This window comes from Rhincodon typus, chromosome 29, assembly GCF_021869965.1.
Source record: "Rhincodon typus isolate 14 chromosome 29, sRhiTyp1.1, whole genome shotgun sequence".
In the NCBI taxonomy this organism is placed as follows: domain Eukaryota; kingdom Metazoa; phylum Chordata; class Chondrichthyes; order Orectolobiformes; family Rhincodontidae; genus Rhincodon; species Rhincodon typus.
This window is the reverse complement of record NC_063360.1, coordinates 38,616,456-38,643,210: the sequence shown is the minus strand read 5'-3', so window position 1 is coordinate 38,643,210 and position 26,755 is coordinate 38,616,456. Positions and strand designations below refer to the sequence as shown.

The 26,755-nt window shown below is 45.3% G+C and overlaps 1 protein-coding gene across 1 annotated transcript in view; it reads left to right on the top strand.

Annotated features, from left to right (window-relative positions):
• cpamd8 (C3 and PZP like alpha-2-macroglobulin domain containing 8) overlaps nucleotides 1-26,755 on the top strand; it is a 101,073-nt gene that overhangs the window by 45,511 nt on the left and 28,807 nt on the right. Inside the window, exons 21-31 of the mRNA XM_048614006.1 lie at nucleotides 1,240-1,416; nucleotides 3,050-3,131; nucleotides 8,868-9,024; nucleotides 9,911-9,985; nucleotides 11,990-12,155; nucleotides 14,156-14,242; nucleotides 14,767-14,903; nucleotides 15,083-15,238; nucleotides 17,207-17,269; nucleotides 17,923-18,152; nucleotides 18,731-18,818. Of these exons, the coding sequence (XP_048469963.1) occupies nucleotides 1,240-1,416; nucleotides 3,050-3,131; nucleotides 8,868-9,024; nucleotides 9,911-9,985; nucleotides 11,990-12,155; nucleotides 14,156-14,242; nucleotides 14,767-14,903; nucleotides 15,083-15,238; nucleotides 17,207-17,269; nucleotides 17,923-18,152; nucleotides 18,731-18,818 (1,418 nt within the window). The remainder of the gene's footprint in view (nucleotides 1-1,239; nucleotides 1,417-3,049; nucleotides 3,132-8,867; nucleotides 9,025-9,910; nucleotides 9,986-11,989; nucleotides 12,156-14,155; nucleotides 14,243-14,766; nucleotides 14,904-15,082; nucleotides 15,239-17,206; nucleotides 17,270-17,922; nucleotides 18,153-18,730; nucleotides 18,819-26,755) is intronic.

Below are 26,755 nucleotides of genomic sequence, written 5' to 3'. Positions count from 1 at the left end.
TCCTGAAGGGCCTGACTCTCACTGGGAAATGGGGTCTCCTTCCTCCTAAAGGGCCTGACTCTCGTTGGGATATGGGATCTCCTTCCTCCTGAAGGGCCTGACTCTCACTGGGATATCGGGTCTCCTTTCTCCTGAAGGGCCTGACTGTCACTGAGGTATGGGGTCTCCTTCCTCCTGAAGGGCCTGACTCTCACTGGGATATGGGTTCTCCTTCCTCCTGAAGGGGCTGACTCTCACTGGGATATGGGGTCCCCCTCCCTCGCCTGAAGGGGCTGACTATCACTAGGATATGGGGTGCCCCTCCCTTTCCTGAAGGGGCTGACTATCACTGGGTTATGGGGTCCCCCTCCCTTTCCTGAAGGGGCTGACTATCACTGGGGTATGGGGCCCCCCTCCCTTTCCTGAAGGGGCTGACTATCACTGGGGTATGGGGCCCCCCAACCTCTCTTGAATGGGCTGACTGTCACTGTTGTTTGTTTGAGCAGCTCGACTAATTTCTCATTCCTTTTTGAGGGGCAGTGGGATTGTTTGTAGATACCTCCATAACTGGAAGTGTCATAACTGTGACCTATCCTGAGTCCACACTCTGTCCATTGATGAAGACCAGGAGATGCCAACAAACACCCTATGCTCCTGGTCAGGGAGGTGGAATCTGAGTGTTGTCACAGCTTGTCACAGTGGGATCAGAGTGAGTCCAGAATCTCCGGGTTTCCAGGAATTTACAATGTATGCTACCTGCCCTGAACCTGTTCAAACCCCAGGGTGTTTGGTAATGTCTTCCTGTTGAAGAGGTCCTGACTATAGAGTCTGAAAGGCTAATGGAGTGTGCTGCAGCGACATGCTGATGGCTCTGGGTGCTACTAACAGACATAAACCCACAGCTTGGCTCTGATCCCTCCATTCATTGTGAAAACTGCAAATTGCCTAATCTAGAGGGGATGGGGGAAATCAGACTGGACCTGTGTTTTTGATCATTATGCATAGAAAACATATTGTGTGTCTCTGTGCACATACACATGTATGTGTCCCTGTGTGTATGTGTGTCCTTGCATGTGCATGTGTGTGAGAGCCTGAGTGTACACGTGTATGTGTGTCCCTGCAAGTACACGTGTGTCCCTGTGTGTTTGTATGTCTCTGTGTCCCAGTGTGTACACGTGTGTCTCTGTGTGCATGTACACATGTGTACACGTGAGTGTGATCGTGTGTGTCTGACAATGGCGCATTTTGCTATGTTTTTAGGTGATGTGATGGGTCCAACACTGAATAATCTGGACAACCTCCTCCGCCTCCCCTTTGGGTGTGGTGAGCAGAACATGATCCATTTCGCTCCAAACGTCTTTGTGCTAAAGTACTTGCAGAAGACAAAGCAGCTGTTTACGGAGGTGGAGAGTGAGGCTACGGATTACCTACTGCAAGGTGAGTCACTGCAGTGGCAGCTTCTGAGAAAACATTACCATTGGACCACTGAGGGAGAGTGGGCGTTGTAAAGCCCACTGACCCCAGGATGGATTGGCCAGCTATTACCTGCTCTCCCATGCAGGAGGGACCCACCTCTTTGTACACCGTGCATGGTACAGATGTTTGCATCCATTTTCACTACACCCTGTACCACTGGGAGACTGTGGGAAATGTAAAGCTCTTCCCTTTTGTTCTCTATTATCCATCCAAATTAGTCAAAGACACTGCTGCAGATATCTCTCCCCTAGGTTTGATACAATCATGGGTCTGGTTTGACCAGGTCAGAGGGCATTTAAGAGTCAGCTACACTAGTATGGGACTGGAGTCACATAAAGGCTCAGTTTAATGAGGAGGTGGCAGATTCCCTTTCCTATAAATATGGTGGTAAACCTGATGAGATTTTTAGCGATGATCTGATAGCTTCATGATCACTTTTACTGAGACCAGCTTTTTAGTTCCAAGCTTCTAAAACAGACTTCGAGTTCTCAGATTGCTGTGTTGAGATTTGGGGTGTTTTCAAACTCGGTTTTAGTGGATGGAAGGATAGTGTTGAATTATCCAGATCATCAGAGTCACTGAGTCATACAGCATGGAAACAGAACCTTCGGTCCAACCACTCCATGCCGACCATAATCCCAAATTAAACTAGTCTCACCTGCCTGCGCTTGGCCCATATCCCTCTAAACGTTTCTTATTCATGTACTTATGCAAATGTCTTTTAAACATTGTAACTGTCCCCACATCCACCACTTATGCTGGAAGTTCAGTGCATGCATGAACTATTCTGTGTAAAACAAATTGCCCTTCATGTCTTTTCTAAATCTTTCACATTACACCTCGAAAATGCACCCTCTAGTCCTGAAATAGAGGATAGAGAGGAGAACTTCATCCCTTTGGGTTTAAGCATAACTGCAGAACTGTCCAACCTAAAACCTGAGATAGTAACAGGCAGTTTGCTTCAATCAAGCTGGTCTCTCACTTTCTGTTAGCTTGACTCTGGTCACTCACTTATTGTGGACAGGAACAGGCCATTCTCCCCATCATACCTGTAGTGGCTCTTTGAAAGTGCCACTCAATAAGTCTCCAACTCCCCTGCTGCACGCTGCTCCCCACCCCACCCCACCCCAGCCTGTTACAAATATTTTATTGTCCAATATTTCTGCAAATCCCATTTGAATAGTTGATCTTGAAACTGCTTTCAGGTAGCACCTTCCACATCACAGTCGCTCGTCATAAACATTATCTTCTACTTTCCACGTCTGCTTCTTTTGCCACTTTTCTTACTTCTGTCCCCTTCTCTATATTGAAGCTCCTCTGTCCCCGCAAACACTTTCTCCTGACTTCATTCGCTCCATTCATAATTATCGCATCTCTGTTAAATCGCACCTTAATTTCTTCCTGCTCCAAGGAGAATATTTCCGTCTTTTCACATCTTTCTATGAAACTCAAATTGCTTGCCTTCTGAACTATTCCAGTGAATATCCTTTCTGTTGCTCTTTAGTTTTGTTTATCGTTCCAAGTGAAAGTTGGAGATGAGATGATTGAAAGTGAAACCCTGGACAGATTCTCCTCTGAATTTTCTGCCCTGCAGGATATCAACGCCAGCTGACATACAAGCGGGAGGATGGATCGTACAGTGCATTTGGTGAGAGGGATTCTTCTGGGAGCATGTGGTGCGTGCATTTATTCAGTCACTATGAATATGAGGGGGTGAGATTACAATGGGGGAGAATTCCCTTTTCCCTCATTGCAATGAGAGGATTGGAAAAGCGAGCAAGGCATCCCATGTCAGCAGATCAAGCATCCTGTGTCTCTCCTTATCATGATGATTATTCACCTTTCATCAACTCAGCTTCCAAAGCCCCATCCTAGAGAGTTTCCTGTTCTCCTACATCGTCACTCCGTTCATGTTAAATTCAAGCAAGGGGAGAACTCAGGCCACGGGAGTTTCAGAATGAAACACGGGGATTAGCTAGAAGATGGGACATTGTGTTTCACAGGAGTCACTGGAGTTCATCATTTACAGAAACAAGTTATAGCGTAATGCAATAATATGGAAATTGGCAGCACGAATGTCAAAACCAAGATATAGGCTACAGTTAAGCCAGTGGAGAATTGCGGCAAAGAATTAAATAACTTGTAAAGAAAATAACAAATGAATAACTCGCAGAACAGGTGTGCAGCTTGCAAATAGATTTTAGTCTGGGGAACTGTGTGATGGTGTGTTTTAGTAGAAGGAATCAGGAGGGGTAATCTCCTTGGGAATTTAGATGTGGAGAGGGCAGAGAAACCTGGAATTTCAGAAACACAAAACACTGAAAGAGCCAAGCCAGTGGTGGGATTGCTTTCCCCAGGGACAGAATTCAAAAGTGGAAAAGTCACGCTAAACTTGTATAGAACTGAAATAATTTCATGGAGGCTGGTATCCTGTCACCAAGTCACCCTTTATTTGCGTGTGCACAGTACGCGGACTCTGATCAGCTAGTTCAGAGCCAGTCCCTAGAGGAGACTCCCTGAGACTCCTTTATGTCTATCAGCCAGGGCTCCCTGATTGATCCAGGCTAACAGCCCCAATCAGGGATCTTGTATTCTGAGATCCACCTGGCCCTTGTTTCAATCATTACAAGAACCATCATTAGACCACACTGTGAATGCTATATATCATACCGGTCGCCATATTATAAAAGCATACTGAAGCATTGCAGCAAACGTAGCAAAGATTTACAAAGATGATAGCAGACCTGAGACGTTATAAATGTGCTGAAAGGCTAAATAGTCTGGGGCTGTTTTCTCTGGAACAGAGAAGACCATAGAATGACCTGATTAAGGTCCTTAAAATGAAAGATTTTGACTTCTGGAGGAGTCCAGCATTAAAGGCCAAAAACAAAAGACAGTTCTTAATAAATGCAGTGGGGTACTGAGGAGAATCTTATTCGTCCAGAGAGTGGTGAAGAATGTGGAACTCGTTCAAAAGACCATAAGGCATAGGAGCAGAAGTAGGCCATTTGGCCCATTGATTTGGATCTTCCATTCATGAAGTGATTGTGATGAATAGTGTCAGTGCGTCTAAGGCGAAGCCGAGTAAACACACGAGGGAGAAGGACATAGAAAGTTTATAAAGCCCTAAGTTCTGAGTCTCTCCCCCAAACCTCTCCATATCTCTCCTCTTGCAAGATGCTGCTGTTTGAGTGCACCTTTGGTCACCTGTCCCTAATATCTCCTTTTTTGGCACAGTGTGACATTAAGTTTGATTCTGATCCTGTGCCTTCTCATCTTAAATGCACTAAAAAAATGTAAGTTGTTGATGGGATGAGATGGAATGGGAGGAAGCTTGTGTGGAGCAGATGTCTAAGGAAAGGGGAGAAAGACTGTGGGACATTAAGGGGGAGAGAGTATGGGCAATGACAGAGAAAGGACAGGAAAGGGAGAGTGTGAGAGACCAGGCAGTGGAGAGAATCTCAGGGTAGGGTGGAAGAACTTGAGACGGAGGTTTTCACAGTAGGGAAGGAACCATGGGGAAGAGTTCAGAGGAGAACTGTGCAGAGAGAGAGAGAAGGAAAGAGTTGTGATGGAGAGAGAGGGGCAGGGAATTCGGGCTGAGTGATCTGCATGGGTTCTGTTACAATTGCCATGATGTGACCTTTCTCGTGAGGTAAACCTTTTGTAATTCTCTCTATAATAGTCTATTTGTCCTGTTAACTGCTGTAACCTTTAAAATCAGGGACTGGGTACAACTCACAACAAGCTGGTGTCCATGTGCTTGTGTAAATGGTCTGTACTCGAGGGGAATAGTTTGGCTCATGTTATCAAGTGGCTTGTGAAGGTATTTAAACTGAAATGTCCCCGGTGTGGATAATATCATTGGCCAGTGCCCAAGCCCTGCTGAAGACAAAAGTGAAACAGCAAAGTGATTGGACAGATTATAGCAGCAAATGCAGCCGTGAGGGTCAATCTCAATGCCAGGCATTTCCAAAATAAAGGCCAGCGCTCTGCGTATCCTGATGGACATGGAGCTGCAGCTGCCAGAGAGCATTTGTTTCTGGATCACCTCGAAGCAACTGCTCGGAGAAAAACAAACAATTTGTAAATCTTTGGCCAACAGCCCAGTCAGAGTTTTCATTCACAGATTCAATCAGAACCAGAAAAAAATTAAAACATGAGCAAAGCCAGTATCTCCACAGAAGTGAATTGTGATGAATTATCTCTGTGGATTACAAGTGACTCCTCATAGCAGCCTGATTGTCACCAGCACCTTGTGACTGGAAGTTATTGACGAGGAAAAATAATTTTTCATCCTGCACCCATCAGGACAATTTGCAAGAAATACCAATGTCAAGGAAACAATGCTTTTACACTGTGTGAAAATAGCACACTGATTGGTTCGTAGGTAGATTCTGACTGGAAGTGGTGTTGCCATGTAGAATATACTAGTTAGAGGATGACTGACGGTAAACTGCCAAACTTTGTGTAAAGTTAAACCAAGCAGATTGAATATGACTACTCCAGGCACTTCCCTGAGGAACAAACTAACACATCCAGGATTATTTAGCAAGTGTCCAATCCGTGGATCACATCTATTGTTGGACTGTGTGTTCTGAGTTTTTGAGATGCTTTAGCCTTCCAGCACAACCTGAGGTAGACAGGGCCGTTTACATGGTCTACTGCAAGTTGTGATCGCCCCGATGTCTGGAGAATTTCCATGTCCTAACCCCATGATGTCAGACACGAAACATGATCTTTGTAGGGTTGGTTAGTTAATGAACATGATAGCTGCCTCATCACTGCAGCCAGAAGGTCACCCTCCTGCAATAACAACTTGGCAGTTCCATTTTCTAAGGTGGGAGCTGCAGATTCTGGTTGGAGAGAGCGAGAGGGTCTGCTCTGAACAGAAGGTAAGAAACAGCTGATTTAAAAAGGCCACCTTCACAGAGCCACCGTCACAAAGCTTGTTGGGGAAAGGATATTAAAGGTGATGGAACTAGGTCTGTAGAATTAAGATTCAGACCAGCCATGATCTAACAGAGTGGATAGAATAGACTTGAGGGGTTGAATGGTCTCTCCCAGCTCTAATGTTTAAGTGTGATATGGGTCAAATCAATGGTGATGTAAGTAGAATTTCCAGCTGACTGATTTTATTCAGAGGCAAGAATGGAAATAAACCCCCCCCCAACCCGCCTGTTTCAGTACAGAAACTTTTCATGATCTGGTCACTGTGTTGGATTCATCTGCATTGATACATTAACACACAAAAACAGATGTAGGCAGCAATAGCAGAACTGTCCTCCTGCTTCCAAATCCCAGAGGCTCTGATCCCCTTTGCTCAGGCGCCATGTCAATGTAAAATACCACAGTAAATCATTAGGAAAAAGGCAGCTCCCCCCTTTTATGTTGCTGGTCTGATTGAACCCCTCACTGTGAAAGACTCTGACAGGCTGTTACTTAACACTTGAACAATTCACTGTGGGTTGTTTATTAAACTGCTCCCTCACACTGTGCTGGGGGTGGGGATGGTGGTGAGCAGGAGGTGGGGGATAAGGAGGAGGAGGGGGGTTTCGTAACAACACAATTCAGTTAAGAAGCTGATCTTGCTCTCTGGCTGGCTGTGTTGTGAACTGCAGTGGCCCAAAAACCATTAACAATAGTTTCTTAACAAGTTCTGTGGCCTCTGGAGATGATAAAACACAAACCTACCTTTGTAATTTTAACATTTAACGGGAAATGCCAATGCTGTTGTAGGTTCTGCTGTTAATTTTTATTTGGGCAATTGTGTATTTCACATCATTTTAAAACAAAACTCCCACTCACGCTACACAGCAGCTCGTTTTCAGAATGCAATGCCACCTTTAATTGAATCATCGCTTGTCAACTTGTATCGAGCTCCAGTCAAACTGACAACTTAGTGTGGTCTGTGAGTGAGTGAGTGAGTGTGCCAGACACAACACTCACCCCCATCCCGGTCTGATTGTCCCCAGCACCCAGCCCTCCACAACGTCCCCTCTCCACCAGGAGACTTCACCGTGGTAACACAGTGATGCTGATGTCACCCTCGAGCAGGGGTGAGCAGGGGCCAAGGTGCCGGGGGGGTTGGGGGAGGAGGGGGTGGGGGGAGGTGAGGGGTTGTTGACGGGGGTGGGGGTGGTTCGTGACTCAGACTGTGTCTGTCGTTCACCTGAGGCACTGTGCCCCTGACAGCAGCACAGGTGACCAGGGCTACTCAGTGAATCTGACAATCTGGACACTGCTGACCAGCAAAACAGCTGGCACTCAGATATAGTGCCCACATCTTTCTTTGGCCAGGACTGCCATGAACTTTGCTGCTGTCCAATCACAGTGACCAGGCCAGCGTTGGAGGAATGGGAACTTCAACAATGTATTAAGAGCTTGTGAAACATCTTCCAGAGAGGCAGAATGTAACGAGGGGGCACGGTTTGCACATAGGAGCTGAGGGAGGATTTATTCACATTGCAAAGTGCTATACAGGAGCTGCCTTCGTGGCTGAGTAACCATTGAGCTATTGGCTCAGACATGATTGCTTAGATATGAGGTCCAGTGTGCTGTACATTCCTGGGAGAGCGCAGCATGAGCACTGTATATATCGGCGTAATTCTCCACTGTGAATCAAATTTGAGCCCTCTCCAGTGCCTCACTATCATTTATAATGTCAATGAAACTAAAAATGCTTGTCCCTCACTCACCACATCCACATCAGAACCACCAGCTTCTGCCTGGATACTATTATCTGCCTTGGCTGATCTGCAGCTAGAACCTGCACCCAAGGCTCAGTCACTTCTCAGTGAGATGCTCCCATCTCGCCTCCAGTTGGTCCCCTTCTTTAAAATTCAAAGGATTACACATCCCTGCTCTCATCAAGTCCTGTTCACCCATCACCCCTCTGCTCACTGACCTACCCTGGCAGCCAGACCAGTAATGCTTCCATTTCAAAGTTCTCATTTTCCAGTTTCAAACCTCTCCCTTACTTTCTCTGTGATGTCTTCCAGTCTCATAGCCCTCCAAGATCTGAGCTCTCCTCCAGCTCTGGCCTATTGAGCATTCCCTGGTTTAATCTGCCTACCATTAGACTTCTGCTCCCTGATCCTGGCTCTCTGTAATTCCCTCCGTAAATCTATCCACATCTCTGACCTTTAAAAAGTTCCTCAAAACCAACCCTTTTGACCAAGCTTTTGATCATTTGGTAAAAATCCCTTTATGTAGATCAAAGGTTAAGTTTGTTTGGTAAAGGATCCTGTGGAACTATCTCAGCAAGTTTACTGTGTACAAAGCACTATATAAATCCAAAATGTAACAATCAGGAAAGCTGAAATGCACAAGTTAGTCTATGTTGGGAGATGTGGATGAGAATCTCCATTATTAACATTTCTCTTCACGCAAATGGGTTCTTTTCCCTCTAGGCTGACTGCATTTGTACTAAAATCCTTTGCACAGTCTCGTGGCTTCATTTACATTGATCCAAAGGAGTTGATCACTGCCAAGAACTGGATCATTCAGCATCAGAAAGAGGATGGCTCATTCCCTGCAGTCGGGCGCATTCTAAACAAAGACATCCAGGTAATGAGCCCCTCGGCAGCCAGTGTCTGGAAATCCATTTGGAGAGGGCAAGAGGATTAGATCCAGTCAGTTAGGTTCACTTTTTTAATATGTTCATTGGATGTCCCCATCATTGGCTAGGTCAGTATTTATTGCCTATCCCTAATCACCCCAAGGGCAGTTAAGCGTGGGTCTGGAGTAACATGTAGGTCAGATCAGGTAAGGACAGCAGATTTCCTTTAAAGGACATGAGTGAATCAGATGAGCCTTTTACAATTGACAATGGTTACGTGGTCACCATTAGACTAGGTTTTTTTTTACTTTCAGATTTTTATTAAATTTAAATTTCTTCATGGTGGGATTTGAGCTCGTGTCACCAGATCATGAGAACAAGGTTCCAGATTACTGATTGCCACTACACCATGGATGGTAAATACATGCCTGCAAATTTTATTTGTTGGGAAAATAATCAGTGAGAGAGATTTTCGATCAAGGGAGTGTTTTCATTCCTTGGATACAGAATGACAGGAGATTTCTGTTTACTAGATATAACAGACTGAAGTAAATTTACCTTTATTTGATTTCAACTAAAATTACTGCATGTGGCTGAAGGAGTAACCCTGTGTGTGGCTAGTCAGTGATTCCTATTGGCCAGCACTGGTTCCATTTCTGTGATCACACAGATGTTAAAGATCCCACTGTAACACTGAAGAATGGAGGTGAGTTCTCCTGGTGGTAAAGCCAAGATTCTTCCCTTGACCAACATCACTGATATAGTTTGGCTACTCATTGACCTGATGACTTTTTTGTGGGATCTTGCTGTGTGAGATTGATGACGTGCTGAGCTCAGTGTCTGATGTTTTCTCTCTGATTGTCAGCACAGTCTGAGCTGTGAATTTCTTCACAGGGTGGGATCCATGGCAGGATCTCGCTGACTGCCTACGTAGTTGCAGCTCTACTGGAGACGGGACTCACTTCTGAGGTACAGATAATTCACTTGCCTTCCCTTTGCAACACAAAATTCACAATCAGAGAATGGCACTCAGCCGAGGATGTGGGGAGGGTGTGGTGTGATGGAATCACACCCAGGAGGAGCAGGGTGAATAGGACTTCAACCTCTGTCGCATCGAGTGTTTACTGCCCACTGCATCTTCAAACTGTGTGGGTTCTTTAGTGGTTCACATGGTCTGGTATGTGTGAGAGTAACCAGCATCTGGTCAGAGTATACAATATATAATTTACTGCATCTCTGCAGCTATTTACAGGTTTTAATGTTAGGCTCGACATTATAACAAAGACTTCGCCCTGGTTTTCCCAACACCATCATATTGCACTCAGTCAGGTATTAATCCTTTCAGACTTCCCGGAGGTAACAGTGACCCCTCCCTCAGCTGTCTGAAACAATTTTCTGTCCCAGTGGTTTAGCCAGCCCCTGAAGGCACAATGGTTTTTTTCCCCAAAACCTCAGAGAAAGGAGCAAAACAAAGAAATTATCAAAATACCTGAGATGTTTTTCTACCCTGATGCCAGAAATCCCATCCAGTCTAGATGTCCAGTTACTGTGTTCAGCTGCAGATCAGTGTTTTGCAGTTGCCTGTGTGTACCAGACTCGGTAACCTGCCCATTACACAGTGTCAATCAAACACTCAGGTTCTCAGAAAGCTTGGCACTGAGCCACAGAGAGCTCACTAGGTCACCCATCACCCAGTGGAGACATTGTTCAATCCTCACTTCACTTCCTGATGTGGAGGAGAACACAAACATGGGACTCAGCGAGTTTACTCAACATGAAGGAATAAATCTCCCTCGAAACAGGCCCCATCAAAAACTCCCAGGACAGGGACAGCCCAGGGTTAGATACAGACTAAAACTCCCTCCACTCTGTCCCCATCAAACATTCCCAGTACAGGGACAGCACGGGGTTTGATCATAGATCATAGAATCCCTACAGTGTGGAAACAGGCCCTTCGGCCCAACAAGCCCACACCGATCCTCGGGGCACCTACCCATACCCATACCCCTATAACCCACCTAATCTACACATCCCTGAACACGGGCAATTTAGCATGGCCAATCCACCTAGCTTGCACATCTTTGGACTGTGGGAGGAAACCGGAGCACCCGGAGGAAACCCACGCAGACATGGGGAGAATGTGCAAACTCCACACAGACAGGCACCCGAGGGTGGAATCGAACCCAGGTCCCTGGCACCGTGAGGCAGTAGTGCTGACCACTGTGCCGCCCATACAGAGTAAAGCTCACAGTCACCCTACATTCACTGTCACCCATTGGTATTGGACCCTCGACCTCTCAGTCTATCTTTGCTGCCACTGAGTTGTGTCTGAGATTTGAGAGACAAAAGGGTTAATGAAATGTGATGAATAAATGTTTCATGTGGTAGAGGTGGGTGAAGAGTTAATCTTGTGGCAGTGGTTAGTTGAGACTCAGGAGGTTTGGAACCGGCTGTGAGTTGGCAGTGGGACAAGTGTGGGTTAATAAGCAGTCAGAAGGGATTCCCTGGGGTTTTAACAGGGAGAGGAAGGAATGTTCAAATTCCTCGAATTCCTTTTAATTCAGGCACTTCCTGCTCTCTTACTCTGCATTCCAGCCCTAGCAGGGGTCAGGAAACAGGAAGGCACTGTGACCCTTCGCTCAGGCATCTTCCAGTCAGGCTGCAGGAGGAGATTGAGGGAGGATGGGGGGTGTGCGAGGTGGATGATGAGAGGAGGTAAGGGAGATTCACCTGCTGAAACTATCAAACTGTATGTGCCTTTCAAATCAGAAACAGAGAATAAACCTGAATATATACTGGGTTGCCCTAATTTGGCTGACTGCCAGGATGTGATGCCCGTCCTTGAGTTGTTGATGGAGTGACCTGGAATAGGCGATGGGGATGGCACAGAAGGTGATGCAGTGGGGCCCAGCACTAAGACGATTGTATGCAGCATTTGTCATTGATGGTTTTCTGTCGGAATTTATTGATTAGGAAGAAAAAGCTGCGGTTGGAAAAGCCAAACATTTCCTGGAGATGAACACATACTCAGCAGATGATCCATATACCACGGCACTTTCTGCTTATGCACTAACCCTGCTCCGGAGTAAACATGCCCCAGTCGCATTGAGAAAGCTCAACAACATGGCCATAATGCAAGGTGTGTATCTGTGCTCTGGGCGGGGGGTTTGTGGGGGTGTCATGTGCCAGTGCCAGTGCCAGTGGCATGTTTACACTGGATTCCCCAAGCTATGAATAGGAAGCGGAGAGTAACACACGTTGGGAGGACATTGACTGTCTGGTGAATGGACAGGACCCAGACGTGAAATTTAATCACGAGCTGTGAGACTTTTTGTTGGGAAGAATGACAAGAAGTAAAATTAAAAACATTGAAAGAGCTTACAGCAAGAGAGACCTTGGGTGTACTTACCCATGTTTTTGAAGAAGAAGCTAAGAATACAATTTTTTTTAAAAGTTTAAGGATCCTTGGCTTTATAAGTAGAGACATAGAGTAGAAGTTTGGAAATCATGCTAAACCTAGGCTTCTGCTGTTCAGTTGTGCATTTTATGAAAGGCATCAGAGAGGCTGCAGAGAAAATTTACTCAAATGCATTTTGTTTAGAAGAACAAAGAAGAAAGACAACCTAAAATGAGGGGAACAATTTGAAGCAGGGTGGAGCAGTAGAGGGAGTGGGGTTATATGTGCATAGATCACTGCAGGTAGCAGGACAGGGGGAGAGAGCAATAAATAAAGCAGACAGTGTCCCTGACTTCATTAATACAAACATAAGAGTACAAGAGCAAGGAGTTGATGATGAACTTGTACAAGACACTTGTTAGACCACAGCTGTGGAGTATTGTTAATAGTTCTGGGTGTCACACTATAGGAAAGATGTGAAAACATTGGACAGAGTGCAGAAACAGTCCACAGGAATGAGGAACTTCAGTTATGAGGATAGATTGAAGAAATGGGGACTGTTTACTTGGAAAGAAAAGAGGGCACAGATTTAAAGTGGTGAGCAAAAGAAAGAAGGGTGATGTGAGAAAAAAGCTTCTTCACCCAGTGAGTAGTGAGGGTGTAGAATGCACTGCCTGGAAATGTGGTAAAGGCAAGTTCAATGAGGCTTTCAAGAGGGGCATTGGGTGATTGTTTGGACAAAAGTAAAAAGCAAGGGTGTGGGGAAAAGGCAGGAGAAAGGCACTGAGTAATGATGCTCACTTAGTGATAATGAGCAGAATGGCCTCCTCCTGCACTGTAACAATTCTGAGATTTAGGATAAGAGACTGGAGATGTTAGGGTGCTGGCTTTACAATGGATTGCCAGAATTAGTTGAAGAACAGAGGTTTCAACCAATAATAGATTAATATTTGTCTCTTGTTTGTCATTAGCAAATAAAGGTTTAGCTGGATCTAAATGTACTGCTTATGGGATTCTGCTGTGTGCATACTGGCTGTTGTGGTCGCCTCTAACAGTTAAAGTATCTTGTGTGTGAAGCAGTGTCTGATGTGGGTGATAGTTGCGTTATCAAGATGTGATCAAACGCAGAAGAAGGGTCTAGGCCCGAAACATCAGCCTACCTGCTCCTCTGATGCTGCTTGGCCTGCTGTGTTCATCCAGCTCTACACCTTGTTATCTCAGATTCTCCAGCAGCTGCAGTTCCTACTCTCTCTGTAAAGAGTGTTTGCTGGTTTGTACCTGTCTCTGTTTGAAGTGATCTCAGTGAATCGAACCTGGCTCCTGTGCTGTGGACTGGTCCAAGCAGAGTCTCTGGAATGGTGTTTTGTGTAACATCTGTTTTTTCATCTGTGACTGATTGGATTATTTCTTCGTGCTTTTAGAACTACTAATATCATCAAGCAAGAGAATTAGTGTAGAATCTTAAAGGAGGCCGTTTGACCTATAATGTTTGTACTAGCTCTTTGAAAGTTGTCTCTAATTTACCGTCACTCCCTGCTTTCCCCCCATAACTCGACTTATTAAGTCCATGCCCAATTGGTTTTAGAAAGTTCCAGTAAAATTTGATTGTGCCAGTCTTTCAGGCAGTTCATTCCAGATAGTAACAATCTTCTGAAGAAATTTCTCTTCAGATCTTCTCTCATCCTCCAGCTAATTATTTAAAATTACAGTGCATGTGGACTAACTTTTTGTCTGAATTCTAGATGGTTTCACACATTGGAGTCTGACGGGTACGACAGTTACTGATGAGGATACATTCATGGGTTTTAGTGATGGCCTCTCACAGTCAGGTAAGGGACACAGCTAAAGCCCACTGTTTTATTCTGTAATCTGTGTGGGCTGTTACATACTTGTATATCAGTACAAGCATACAGTATAACTGTACAGTCAACTGTTCACATGATCTATGATCAGAACTAGATAGTGAGAATCAAACCTTTCTTTAACACGGGAAACGTGGCAGTCTTGCAAAAGGGTTTACATTTTAGGAGAGGGGCCTGTACTATGTGTTGTTGGGAAAGGGAGGTAGACTGTATGGACAGACCTTATGAGCTGGGAACATATTGTTTAATATGGAGCTGAAATAAATGTGACAGTCTTTCAATTGATCAGTTGCAGCAAAGATTGCCGTGACTACAGCTTCCCCTGTAATCACCCCCCTCCCCACCTGCAACACATACACACACACACACACACACGCGCAAGTTTTGCAGTTGCTTTGTGTCTTTGCACAGTTACTTAATGAACAAGAGTTTACAAACAAAAAGGCTATAATGATTGTGTTGTGAACCTGTCACCTATTTTTCCTATCCAGTTGTATCGGCCGAGGTGGAGATGACAGCCTACGCTCTCCTCACCTACACCAGCCTTGGCGATGTGGCTTCTGCTCTTCCTGTTGTTAAATGGCTCTCACAGCAACGTAACACACTGGGAGGATTCTCTTCCACACAGGTAAACATTATCCACTCACTGCTCAACTGGCAATGTACAAACAGCTATATGTGTCTACGTTAACCTCCACCACCTCCCTCTTCCTGCCAGATAATTCTGTGTTCTCAGATACATTGTGATTGTGAACTCTCTGAGCCAAGTGTGATGGAGACATCAGAACTGTTTGTGATTCCCTCCAGGACACTTGTGTCGCTCTGCAGGCCCTGTCAGAGTATGCCATCCTCTCCTTTGTGGGAGGGGTCAATCTCACCATCTCGCTTGCATCAACTAATCTGGATTTCCAGGAATCTTTTGAGCTGAACAGAGATAACAAGAAGATCCTGCAGACAGCGGTGGTGAGAAGCAGTCAGTCTCCTGTTGTGATTTCATTCTTTTTCATGTCAAAAGCTGAAGCTTGCACATGCGTGGTCTGTGTATGGATGTGTTTGTGTACACTCTGGTTAAATCTGTGTGTATGTAGTGCTGTAAGTGTGTGAGTTTGCCTATAAATTGAGTGTCAGCTGATAGATGAGAGGCGAGGTCCACCATGGCAAACAGACAAACAAACATAGTCAATTAACAGAGTCTACTTAAGCCACCTGTACAAACTGCAGTAACACAACTGCTCATCGAAACAGCGACAGCCTCTCCCAGTAAAAGCAGTTAATTTCTCCAGCACACTGTGCAGTAGTTACAGGGTCTCCATATTAAGAGTGAAGCAAGGCAGTCCAGGCTTGATTGACAAAGAAATAAAGTAATCACTTCCATTCTCATTGGGAGCAGTGTTCCCGCTGTTAGCTGGCTGACTGTGTGTACCTGTTGGATTAGTGTCTAGTGGATGGATGACTGAGATCAAAATATTTTCTGTTTTTTGCAGTCTCTTATCAAGACTTTTAGGAACTACTTTTTGATTTTCAGGGGGCGCTGTTCCATTCTCACCACCACCTTGATTGGGTGATGCAGGAACATTACCTCCTGTACTTGTGCTGACTTATCAGCTGTTTGGACTTGTACAGAAGCAGATTTAGAATAATTCAACAATGTCCTCAATAATTATCACCATTCCATTAAACTTCAAGTTACAACACACAAGAAAAACATCAATTTCAAATGCTGCAAAATCTAAATTGACCCAAGATTACTGGTGTAAACAACAACAGATACTTTGTTTAAAAAATAACTGACAAACTTACACACAGTCCATCATCACAAACACCTGTACTATGGATGGCAGAGGTAACAATTAAACAGTTATCTGGTGTCCCTGACACAGTCGCTACAAATCACATAATTCACAGTAGGTGAGATGGAATGACCCATAAATGTAAATCTTCAGGAAATAAATCTGGCCTGTATTGTTATCCAATTGACAGTGTTTTGTGATGAGAGCAATTGTTCATACAATGTTCTTGTCTTTAGTTGAAAGGTCTAAAACTGCTCTCCCCACCACCATCACTCTTGGTACTTCCTGTATCCTGTTCACCATTTCACATCACCCCCTGCCCCTGACCTCCCTCTCTGGGCCACAGCCTCACCACCGTCTCCTCCCTTATCTCCCTCTCTGTCCCACCCCTACCTCTCTTCACCTACCCATCCCACCCTCTTACTCCCCTGCCCCATCCTACCCTCTCTTTACCCCCGTCTCACCTTCTTCCACCCTCCCCTGTCCTGTCCCATGCTCTGTCTACGCCCTGTGTCCCTCTCTCTGGGGGAAGGGTCCAGTGGAACCGTATGAGATTAGGTTGTGGGGGGGAGTGGGGGAGCGCAAGAGGTTGTTGGAGTGCACTGTTAGTTGAATATTAAGGATCAGGGCTGCAATGTTGTCAACCAGTTTCCGGGGAGTGTTGGGAAAGATCCAATGGGATTAAGCAGGTCAGAGACCCAACACCAGAGTTTGGGAATGAGATGACACCATTTCACAGCTAAAAGTTTGGGGAAAGTTTTTTTTTAAATCTCAGAAACTTGGGATAAGAAGGGAATCTGGGGAAATTATTTCCCGTGTCTACATATCCTCTCCGAATGAGAGACGAACTGAGCTCCATTTCCTTGTCTGCTCTCGGTAACCCTTCATTCTGAGTGTATTAACTGCATCTTTCTCCATCACACTCTCACCAAGTGCAGACTCTGACCAGTTGCTGCAAAGAAATGTTCCTTTCTCACATTGCTTCTGGGTCCTTCCAAGGCAGTGGTCAGTAAGTAACCAGAGCCCTACATTGGAGAGAAGCCCTCCTTGGTGATGGGTTTATTGTGCTATCTCAGTTGTTGCAGTGATGTCACGGCGAAGACCTTCTGATTTTTTTTTTGTCTGTTGCCTATTTTTCCAGATCCCAAGTGTCCCAACAGGCTTGTTTGTCAGTGCAAGGGGTGAAGGTTGCTGCTTGATGCAGGTAACACAACTGAATTTAAGTCACTGGTTGCATTGCTTAATGAGTAAATGAAGATTTTGTCCGTTGGTATTGGATAAAAAGTGATTGCACTTCTCTGTGAGAGGCCATTCTGCCTTCCTGCCTGGGCTGGTTGTTTTTTGATCCATTCAATTAGCCCCATCCTCTGCAGGAACAGTCAGAATGGTTTCTTCAAATGGAAGTCATGTTTTATCAATTTATTGGAATTCTTTGATGGGTTATCCGCGTGCTGTGGATAAAGAGTAGCTGAACTGTACTTGGATTTCCAGAAGTCACTTGATAAAGTCTCACATCAAAGATTACTGAGGAAGTTACAAGTACTTGGTGAAGAGGCTAATAGAGTGTGGAATGTTGCTCTTAAACCTGCCACAACTGCACAAGTCCACAAGAGAGTTAGCATGTTAAAGAAATTTCCAGGTGGAGGTGGGGCAGAAAGGCAGCTCCTGTAGCTCACATCTGAAGAAATGCAATGTTTCCATGAACAAAAAGACCCTTTGGCAGGGATACAGGATCTGAGATGGTCATTGGGAAAGGCTTGGCTAGGCCAATGGGGAGGGGATTGGGAGAGTGAGGAAGGAAAGTTGGGATGGGGTTCCTGCCCCATGCTCCTTGTAATCTCAGTTGAATGGTTGCAGATCGACGTGACGTACAATGTTCCTGACCCGGTGGCGAAGCCAGCATTCCAGCTTTCGGTCAATTTAAAGGAACCAAAGCGTGACCAGCACCATCACCGTGCCAGGCCGGTGTCCAGGAAAGTCAACCGGTCTCAGCGATCCCGGAGAAAGCGTGCACTGGACGATGATGATGATCCAGCCTCACACCAAGATCACCAGGATTATAAGGTCACGCTGGAGGCGTGTGCCAGGTAAGTATCCCCCAGAACACGGCCGACTTGTCACAGAATCACTGCTTTCCTGTCAGTCACCTCCAGTCCATCTGTCTCTATAGAAATGAATCAGTTCCCATGTATTTATCAATAGTTTCAAGGCCCTGCTCCACATGAAGTTATACACTGAAATTCTGCGTGTTCACACTGTCACAACCTCTCCGAGGGGTTCTGTAACCCCATGCTGTCCCAGTCCTGGGAGTGTTTGATGGGGAAAAGTGTAGAGAGAGCTTTACTCTGTATCTAACCCTGTGCTGACCCTGTCGTTGGGAGTGTTTGATGAGGGAAAGTGTGGAGAGAGCTTTACTCTGTATCTAACCTCATGCTGTCCCAGTCCTGGGAGTGTTTGATGGGGCAACGTGTAGAGAGAGCATTACTATGTATCTAACACCACGCTGTCCCTGTCATGGGAGTGTTTGATGGTGGACAATGTCGAGGGAGCTTTACTCTGTGTCTAACCCCATGCTGTCCCAGTCCTGGGAGTGTTTGATGGGGACAGTGTAGAGGCAGCTTTACTCTGTATCTAACCCTGTGCTTTGGTAATGTTTCTTTTACAGGTGGTTGCATTCTGGCTCTTCAAACATGGCAGTCCTTGAGGTCCCTCTGCTGTCTGGGTTCCGAGCAGACATTGAGAGTCTTGAACAGGTAGGAACTCCCCAGCCCCTGGGATTGAGGCTGAGAGTATAATAGTTCCAGATGTATATTTAACTCTGAGGTTTGTACGGTATTAATAGTTAATTCCATTCCAGTTTGAATTGAGGCGTGTGTATGGTCTCAGAAGTGTGACAACAGTAATGTTAAGAGAGGGGTTACTGGATCAGAGAATTATTGAAAGTATCCAACACTAAAAAAGGCTATTTGGTCCATTGTGTCTTTACTAGCGCCCTGTAAGAATAAACCAATGTGTCTCATCTCTTGGCCCTTGCCCCACCTCCACTTGGTGTTGTATTTGACTCAGAGGTGTGTTACTGACCATGAGTACACACTATGTGTGAGACGGCTTCTTCTGTTGTTCTGCAACAACACTGCACCCGCTCCTCACCTCTTGAACCTCCTTCACATCTTATTACCTTTCAACCTGATTATTCCAATGCACCCATGTAGGCTCTGCTGATCTGCCCTGCACAAATTTGAGGTCATCTTAAAATCTGCTTCCCATATCCCAAATCGCATTGAGTTCTGTTTCCCTGTCACCTCGCTGATCTACACCTACTCTCAACCCAAACACTTCCATCCTGTTTTCCCATGCCCCCATTGACTAGTCCTTCCTATACTTCTGTAATTTCGTCCAGCCCCTCAATCCTGTCTGTATCACTACACTTCATTCTGCTTTCTGGAACATTCTGGATCTGAATGGATCCCTCATTGATGGTTGCACTTTCAGAGACCTGTGGCAGTCTTTCGTTCTTGCTCTGTCTTGCTCTCTCTCCCCTCTGCCTCAGTTTAAGATGCTGCTTAGAACTTGCTCCTTTGATCAATCTTATTGTTATTTGTTGAATATCTCCTCACACATTTCCAGGTCACATTATGTTTGATAGTTGATCCTTTGAAACACCACAGGATTTTTCTTACTACATCAGAGGTGCTGCAGAAATGCAGTTGTTACATATCTTATTCCTTTCACCATTTCCTTCTATTATTTTCTGCTTCACAATCACCTTGTTTTGTTTTAAATATATCAATTCACTTCATCACTGCAAGAGTAACAAGTTTGGTCTCATTCTCTCACTCTGTCATTCGCTGTCTCTGTTTCTCTCTCTGTCTCACATTCTCTCTCTCTTGCTCTCATTCATTTTCTATCTGTCTCAATTTCATTTGTTCTCTCGCTCACTTTCTGTCTTTCCCCCGCTCTCACTCTCTCTCCCACTTCATTCTCTTTTTTTTCTCTCTCTATCACTGATTCAATCTGTTTTCCTCTGATTCTGTCCCCTTTTTCTCATTCTCAGTGACTACCTTTTTGTCATGGTTAATTGAAACCATTTCTATCTTAATTCCTGCTGAAAGAACAGATATGGGCTATTGCAGTGTAGTTTTGAAGTTGGTGACTGGTTGTGGAATGAGGACAGATACATTGCAATGGACAGGGCTATGAGACAAGTGATGTCTGTGAGTTAAATTGTGAGTATAGCATAATGTACTGGATTGCTGCACTGAGGATCAGGGCCTGGGCTAGGGAGGGAGCCTTCAGTGCCTGTGTAATTGCAGTTTACAGCTGTTTATTGGGAGTTCAATCTCTGCAACATCTGGAGTTAATTTCAGCAGAGACTCTCTCGCACAGAATGTTTGCTGTGAGTATTTTGTCCATATGGCTCTGCCTCCCGGAGACAGATAGGGGCTCCCGATGTCAGAGTGGGTCTCATTTGAGCCTTGTCAACAGAGGGTGACAGGTTGGGGGTGGGGGCTGCTGGTTTTGTATTAGTCAGTATCTGACCTCTCTCGCTGGTTACAGCTCTCTCTGAAATTGACTGCATTTTGTGTTCCTGATACATTGGCATTTTCTGAGTGGCAAGTTTAAAGTTTTGTCCCTTGATCCCTGAGTGACCTTTCTGCTCCCCACTCCCTTCCCCCAGATTAATGTTCCTGTTAAAATGGCAGCAGCAGCCCTGGCTCCAAGCTGGTCTGTGCAGAATTAGCTGCCTTATTGAGACACGGTGGAGATGGGGGAGGGAGCTAGGATTGTACTTGGATTCAGAACTTTTACTTTCAGCTGAGGCTAATCTGTCCTGGTCCCCTCTCCTAAACAAAATTCAGTGACAGCTGTTGCTTTGAAAAGAGAAGCGTGGGGTTCAAGGCAGAACTGGGCACAAGTGTGAGGCTCACCACAGTTGAATAGTTTACTAACTACAGCAACTGTTCTATAAAGAAGGGCAACCATTTTCACAATGTAATGTATAATCCGTGAGGATATTTTGATGGTTGAGGGAGGATTGTTGGTCTGGACATCAGGAGAGCTCCCTGTTCCTTCACACCTTTTGGAGGCAATAGTACAGCCAGCTGGGTCACCATTGAAAGACAGAATATCTGACAGCGTGGCACTCCCTTGGCACAGATTGGTGATGCAGCTTGTTTTGGCTCTAGGTTAAGGAAGGGAGATGAGCTAGGCTGCCTGCCCGGGATTACCCTAGCCCAGACCTTCCTAAAATGGGATCAGGACCCATGAGGTGTCTGAGCTGACAAGCACTGGGCCAGCTGGGATCATTGCAGAGCTTTGTCCTCTACTTCCTGCGCTCTCTCACCATCTCCTCCAAAAGCTTTGCCTCCCCACCTGCTCTCGCAGTTCACACAAACGGCAGGATCACATCATTTTCCAACTCCAGAATAGTGTCATAGGAGATGATTTGGAAAGCATTGGCCTTGTGGGTTTGTCTCTCTGTTTAATATTTGTTGTTAGGTGTGTTCCTGTGATATAGGTCACCCACCTGCGACAGTATGGTTGGTCAGAGGCTGATCAGAGTGCACAGGGAATACCCCTCGTGGTTATTAACCTGGTGCTCACTGCAACTGTTGGCAATGGCTGACATTGCTCAGCTTTTCAGAAAAGGGAGAAAAATATTTAAAAAACTGAATCTTTCTACATCCAAATGAAGGGAACTTGAAAATACTGGAGAGTTTAACAAAACTCTGGGATCAGCGCAGTGGGTCACTGATGGGGTTAAAGGTTAAATGCCACAGGCAGGCAGTGAATTATTTGAATTATTCAGCCTGTCAGAGGCTGTGAAATGTGGGACTTTTTCAACCGCCAAAGATCTTGTTAAAGGAGTGTTTGATTTAAATTAAAGATGGTTTTTAATGTCCATGTCTGAGGTGTAAGTTCTGTTTTAATCCCAGCTCTATTACTGCCCTGACCAAAACCTTTATCAATCCCAAGACTTCCAGCAAAGAAGCAGGCTATTCAGCCCATCTGCTCCTTGCTGATATTGCTGCTTCACACGATCCTTCTCCCACCCTCTCTTTATCTCACTCTATCACCTCAATGTTCTAATTCTTTCTCCCTCTTGTATTTATCTAAATTTCCCTGGAACGCATCCATGTGTCGCTGATGATTAATTAAACAACTGGGTGACCTGAAGCTCTCACAACTTCTCTATCTCTCCCTCAACCCCCACGAACCCTGGGAACCTTCCTATGCCACCCCCAGTGGAGTAGAACATAGAACATAGAACATTACAGCGCAGTACAGGCCCTTCGGCCCTCGATGTTGCGCCGACCTGTGAAACCAATCTGAAGCCCATCTAACCTAAACTATTCCATTATCATCCATATGTTTATCCACAATACTACAAAGTAGTAGTACTACAAAGTACTACAAAGATCCATTCTGGGTCCCTTATTGTTTGTGATATATAATAAACAATATAGTTGAGAATGTGGAGGGTTGATAAGCAAGTTTGCAGATGACATGAAGATTTGCTGGGTTTTTAGTAATAAGGAAGAAGATCTTAGGTTAAAGGAAAAAATCAACAGCTTGGTCAGGTGGGCAGATCGGTGGGAGAGGGAATTTAACCCTGATAAATATGAGGTGATAGACTTTGCGAGAAGGAACAAGATAAAGTCCTCCATGAATGATAGGACACTAGGGCTCAGAGGAATAGTGGGAGCTTGAGGTGTTTATCCACAGATCCCTGATCATGGTAGGGCAAGTTAATAGGGTAGATAAGGCAGCATACAGGACACTTGCCTTTATCAGTCGTGGCATAGATTACAAGAGCAGGGAGGTTATGTTGGAGCTGTACAGGAGTTTGGTTTGGCCACAGCTGGAGTACTGTGTGCAGTTCTGGTCACTGCAATGACTGCACTGGAGGGGGTGCAAAAAAGATTCAGCAGGATGTTGCCTGAGCTGGAGCAGTTCAGTGATGAAATTGAAATGTGGAGCTTGTTCAAGGAACAGCTACTGCGTGCCCTTGAGAAGTATGTACCTGTCAGGCAGGGAGGAAGTGGTCGAGCGAGGGAACCGTGGTTTACTAAAGAAGTTGAATCTCTTGTCAAGTGGAAGAAGGAGGCTTATGTAGAGATGAGGCGTGAAGGCTCAGTTAGGGCACTTGAGAGTTATAAGTTAGCTAGGAAGGACCTAAAGAGAGAGCTAAGAAGAGCCAGGAGGGGACATGAGAAGTCTTTAGCAGGTAGGATCAAGGAAAACCTTAAAGCTTTCTATAGGTATGTCAGGAATAAAAGAATGACTAGAGTAAGATTAGGGCCGGTCAAGGACAGTAGTGGGAAGTTGTGCGTGGAGTCCGAAGAGATAGGAGAGGCGCTAAATGAATATTTTTCGTCAGTATTCACACAGGAAAAAGACAATGTTGTCGAGGAGAATACTGAGATACAGTCTATTAAACTAGACGGGATTGAGGTTCATAAGGAGGAGGTGTTAGCAATTCTGAAAAGTGTGAAAATAGATAAGTCCCCTGGGCCAGATGGGATTTATCCTAGGATTCTCTGGGACGCTAGAGAGGAGATTGCAGAGCCTTTGGCTTTGATCTTTATGTTGTCATTGTCTACAGGAATAGTGCCAGAAGACTGGAGACTAGCAAATGTTGTCCCCTTGTTCAAGAAGGGGAGTAGAGACAACCCTGGTAATTGTAGACCAGTGAGCCTTACTTCGGTTGTGGGTAAAGTGTTGGAAAGGATTATAAGAGATAGGATTTATAATCATCTAGAAAGGAATAATTTGATTAGGGATAGTCAACACGGTTTTGTGAAGGGTAGGTTGTGCCTCACAAACCTTATTGAGTTCTTTGAGAAGGTAACCAAACAGGTGGATGAGGGTAAAGCGGTTGATGTGGTGTATATGGATTTCAGTAAAGCGTTTGATAAGGTTCCCCATGGTAGGCTATTGCAGAAAATACGGAAGCATGGGATTGAGGGTGATTTAGCGGTTTGGATCAGAAATTGGCTAGCTGTAAGAAGACAGAGGGTGGTGGTTGATGGGAAATGTTCATCCTGGAGTTCAGTTACTGGTGGTGTACCTCAAGGATCTGTTTCGGGGCCACTGCTGTTTGTCATTTTTATAAATGACCTGGATGAGGGCGTAGGAGGATGGGTTAGTAAATTTGCGGATGACACCAAAGTCGGTGGAGTTGTGGATAGTGCGGAAGGATGTTGCAGGTTACAGAGGGACATAGATAAGCTGCAGAGCTGGGGTGACAGGTGGCAAATGGAGTTTAATGCAGAAAAGTGTGAGGTGATTCACTTTGGAAGGAGTAACAGGAATACAGAGTACTGGGCTAATGGTAAGATTCTTGGTAGTGTGGATGAGCAGAGAGATCTCGGTGTCCATGTGCATAGATCACTGAAAGTTGCCACCCAGGTTGATAGCGTTGTTAAGAAGGCGTACAGTATGTTAGGTTTTATTGGTAGAGGGATTGAGTTTCGGAGCCATGAGGTCATGTTGCAGCTGTACAAAATTCTGGTGCGGCCGCACTTGGAGTATTGCGTACAGTTCTGGTCACCGCATTATAGGAAGGATGTGGAAGCATTGGAAAGGGTGCAGAGGAGATTTACCAGGATGTTGCCTGGTATGGAGGGAAGGTCTTATGAGGAAAGGCTGAGGGACTTGAGGCTGTTTTCGTTAGAGAGAAGAAGGTTAGGAGGTGACTTAATAGAGACAAAGAAGATGATCAGAGGATTAGATAGGTGGACAGTGGGAGCCTTTTTCCTCGGATGGTGATGGCTAGCACGAGGGGACATAGCTTTAAATTGAGGGGTGATAGATATAGGACAGATGTCAGAGGTAGGTTCTTTACTCAGAGAGTAGTAAGGGCGTGGAATGCCCTGCCTGTAAAAGTAGTAGACTCGCCAACTTTAAGGGCATTTAAATGGTCATTGGATAAACATATGGATGATAATGGAATAGTTTAGGTTAGATGGGCTTCAGATTGGTTTCACAGGTCGGCGCAACATCGAGGGCCGAAGGGCCTATACTGCGCTGTAATGTTCTGTGTTCTATGAGAGAAGCTGAATAAGCTCAGGTTGTTTTCTTTAGAGCAGAGAAGGCTGAGGGGGACCTGATAGAGATATGTATGATTATGAGGGGCATGGACAAGATGATAGAAGCAGCTATTCTCCATAGTTGAAGGGTTACGAACGAGTGGCATCATTTTAAGGAGGAGGTTTAGCGGGATCTTGAGGTAAACCTTTTTCACCCAGAGGGTGGTGGGAATCTGAAATGCACTGTCTGGGAGGGTGGTTGAAGCAGGAAACCTCACAGTCTTTAAAATAGTAAGTGGATGAACACTTGAGAGATAGTAACATTCAAGGTTATGGGCCAAATGCTGGAAAGTGGGACTGGTGTGGATTGGTTACTGCAGATTTGATGGGCTGAAGGGCCTCTTCTATACTGTGTGACATTGAGTGTATGACCTTGGACACCTTACTGACACTCACCTGACACACTCCCCTCACCCTGGCCTGGACCTCCTGCTGCTACATTTCCAGAGCAGCTTTGCGTGTGCTGATTGGAGACGCTGTGCCTTGTTCAGTGCTTTGTGGAGTGGGGAAGCAGAGCGCGTGGAGATGGGACATTCTGTGGCTGAACAGCCTGCTAATGCTGTTCCCAGCTGTGGGTGGGGAGAGGGTTGGGGCTGTTCATCAAGTCAGCCTGTAAAATGCATCTCTCACTGGGGAGCACCATTCTCCGTGGCGCCAGAGTTGCAAGATGAGATCGTAAACCGTCTGTCTGCAACCAGTGACTGCCCTTCGATCCATGAAATATTAACTACAGGTTTAGGGGCTTGTAAAACCCTAACACCAAATTAAAAGGGGCTCTTTACTTGCCTCAGATGCAAGTTTAAGTTGTGTGCATTTATGATGGGCTTTATTAGATGGAACTTTTGTCCCAGTTTGTGTTTTATGAAGTTTCTGTGGAGACTGGGTAATATTTCTTGTGATGAAACTGCAATGTGGCAGAGCGAGAGGCAAAATCTGGACTCTCTGACTCACACAGACAGACCTTTCCTTTGTTACTCTGTGCGTCAGTCTGAGATTCCCCAATTGCTCTTGCCCAGCTCGGGTTAGTGAAGTTGCCGTGTCAGCTGTCCAGTTGGAACGTGAGAGAAACATAGACAGAAACAGGTGGGCCATACTTGAACAACTACAGCTGACACCTGGGACTCCCATTAAAGAACCCCAACTCCCCGCCCACCTCCACTAAAATAAAAGGCATTCAGCAAAGGGCCCCCACTGGACACACCTTGAAACATTTCTGGCAGACTGGAATTCTGTATTGGAGTATGATCCCAATCACAGCGACTGGACCAGTTATCTGTTAGATCGAGGCTCTATTCATATTGAGATTAAATTAAATCGCCAAACCCCTTTCACGATGAGATACTTTGGGAGCACAATGCCCAAGGTTAAGCTCCATGTCTGTGCTATGTTAGTCACTCTCTGCCAATGTGAAGCTAAAACTTTTATAAATTGCTGGTTATGCCCTACTGTAGTATTGTGTTCATTTCTAGGGACCACCTTCAGGATGTTGGGGCTTGGGAGAAGTTAGAGAAGACGTTTACCAAAAGGTTATCCAAAACAGTTACATGTGGCGATTGTAAAAGATGGAATTGTTCTCCAGCAAAGCAGAGAAAATTAAG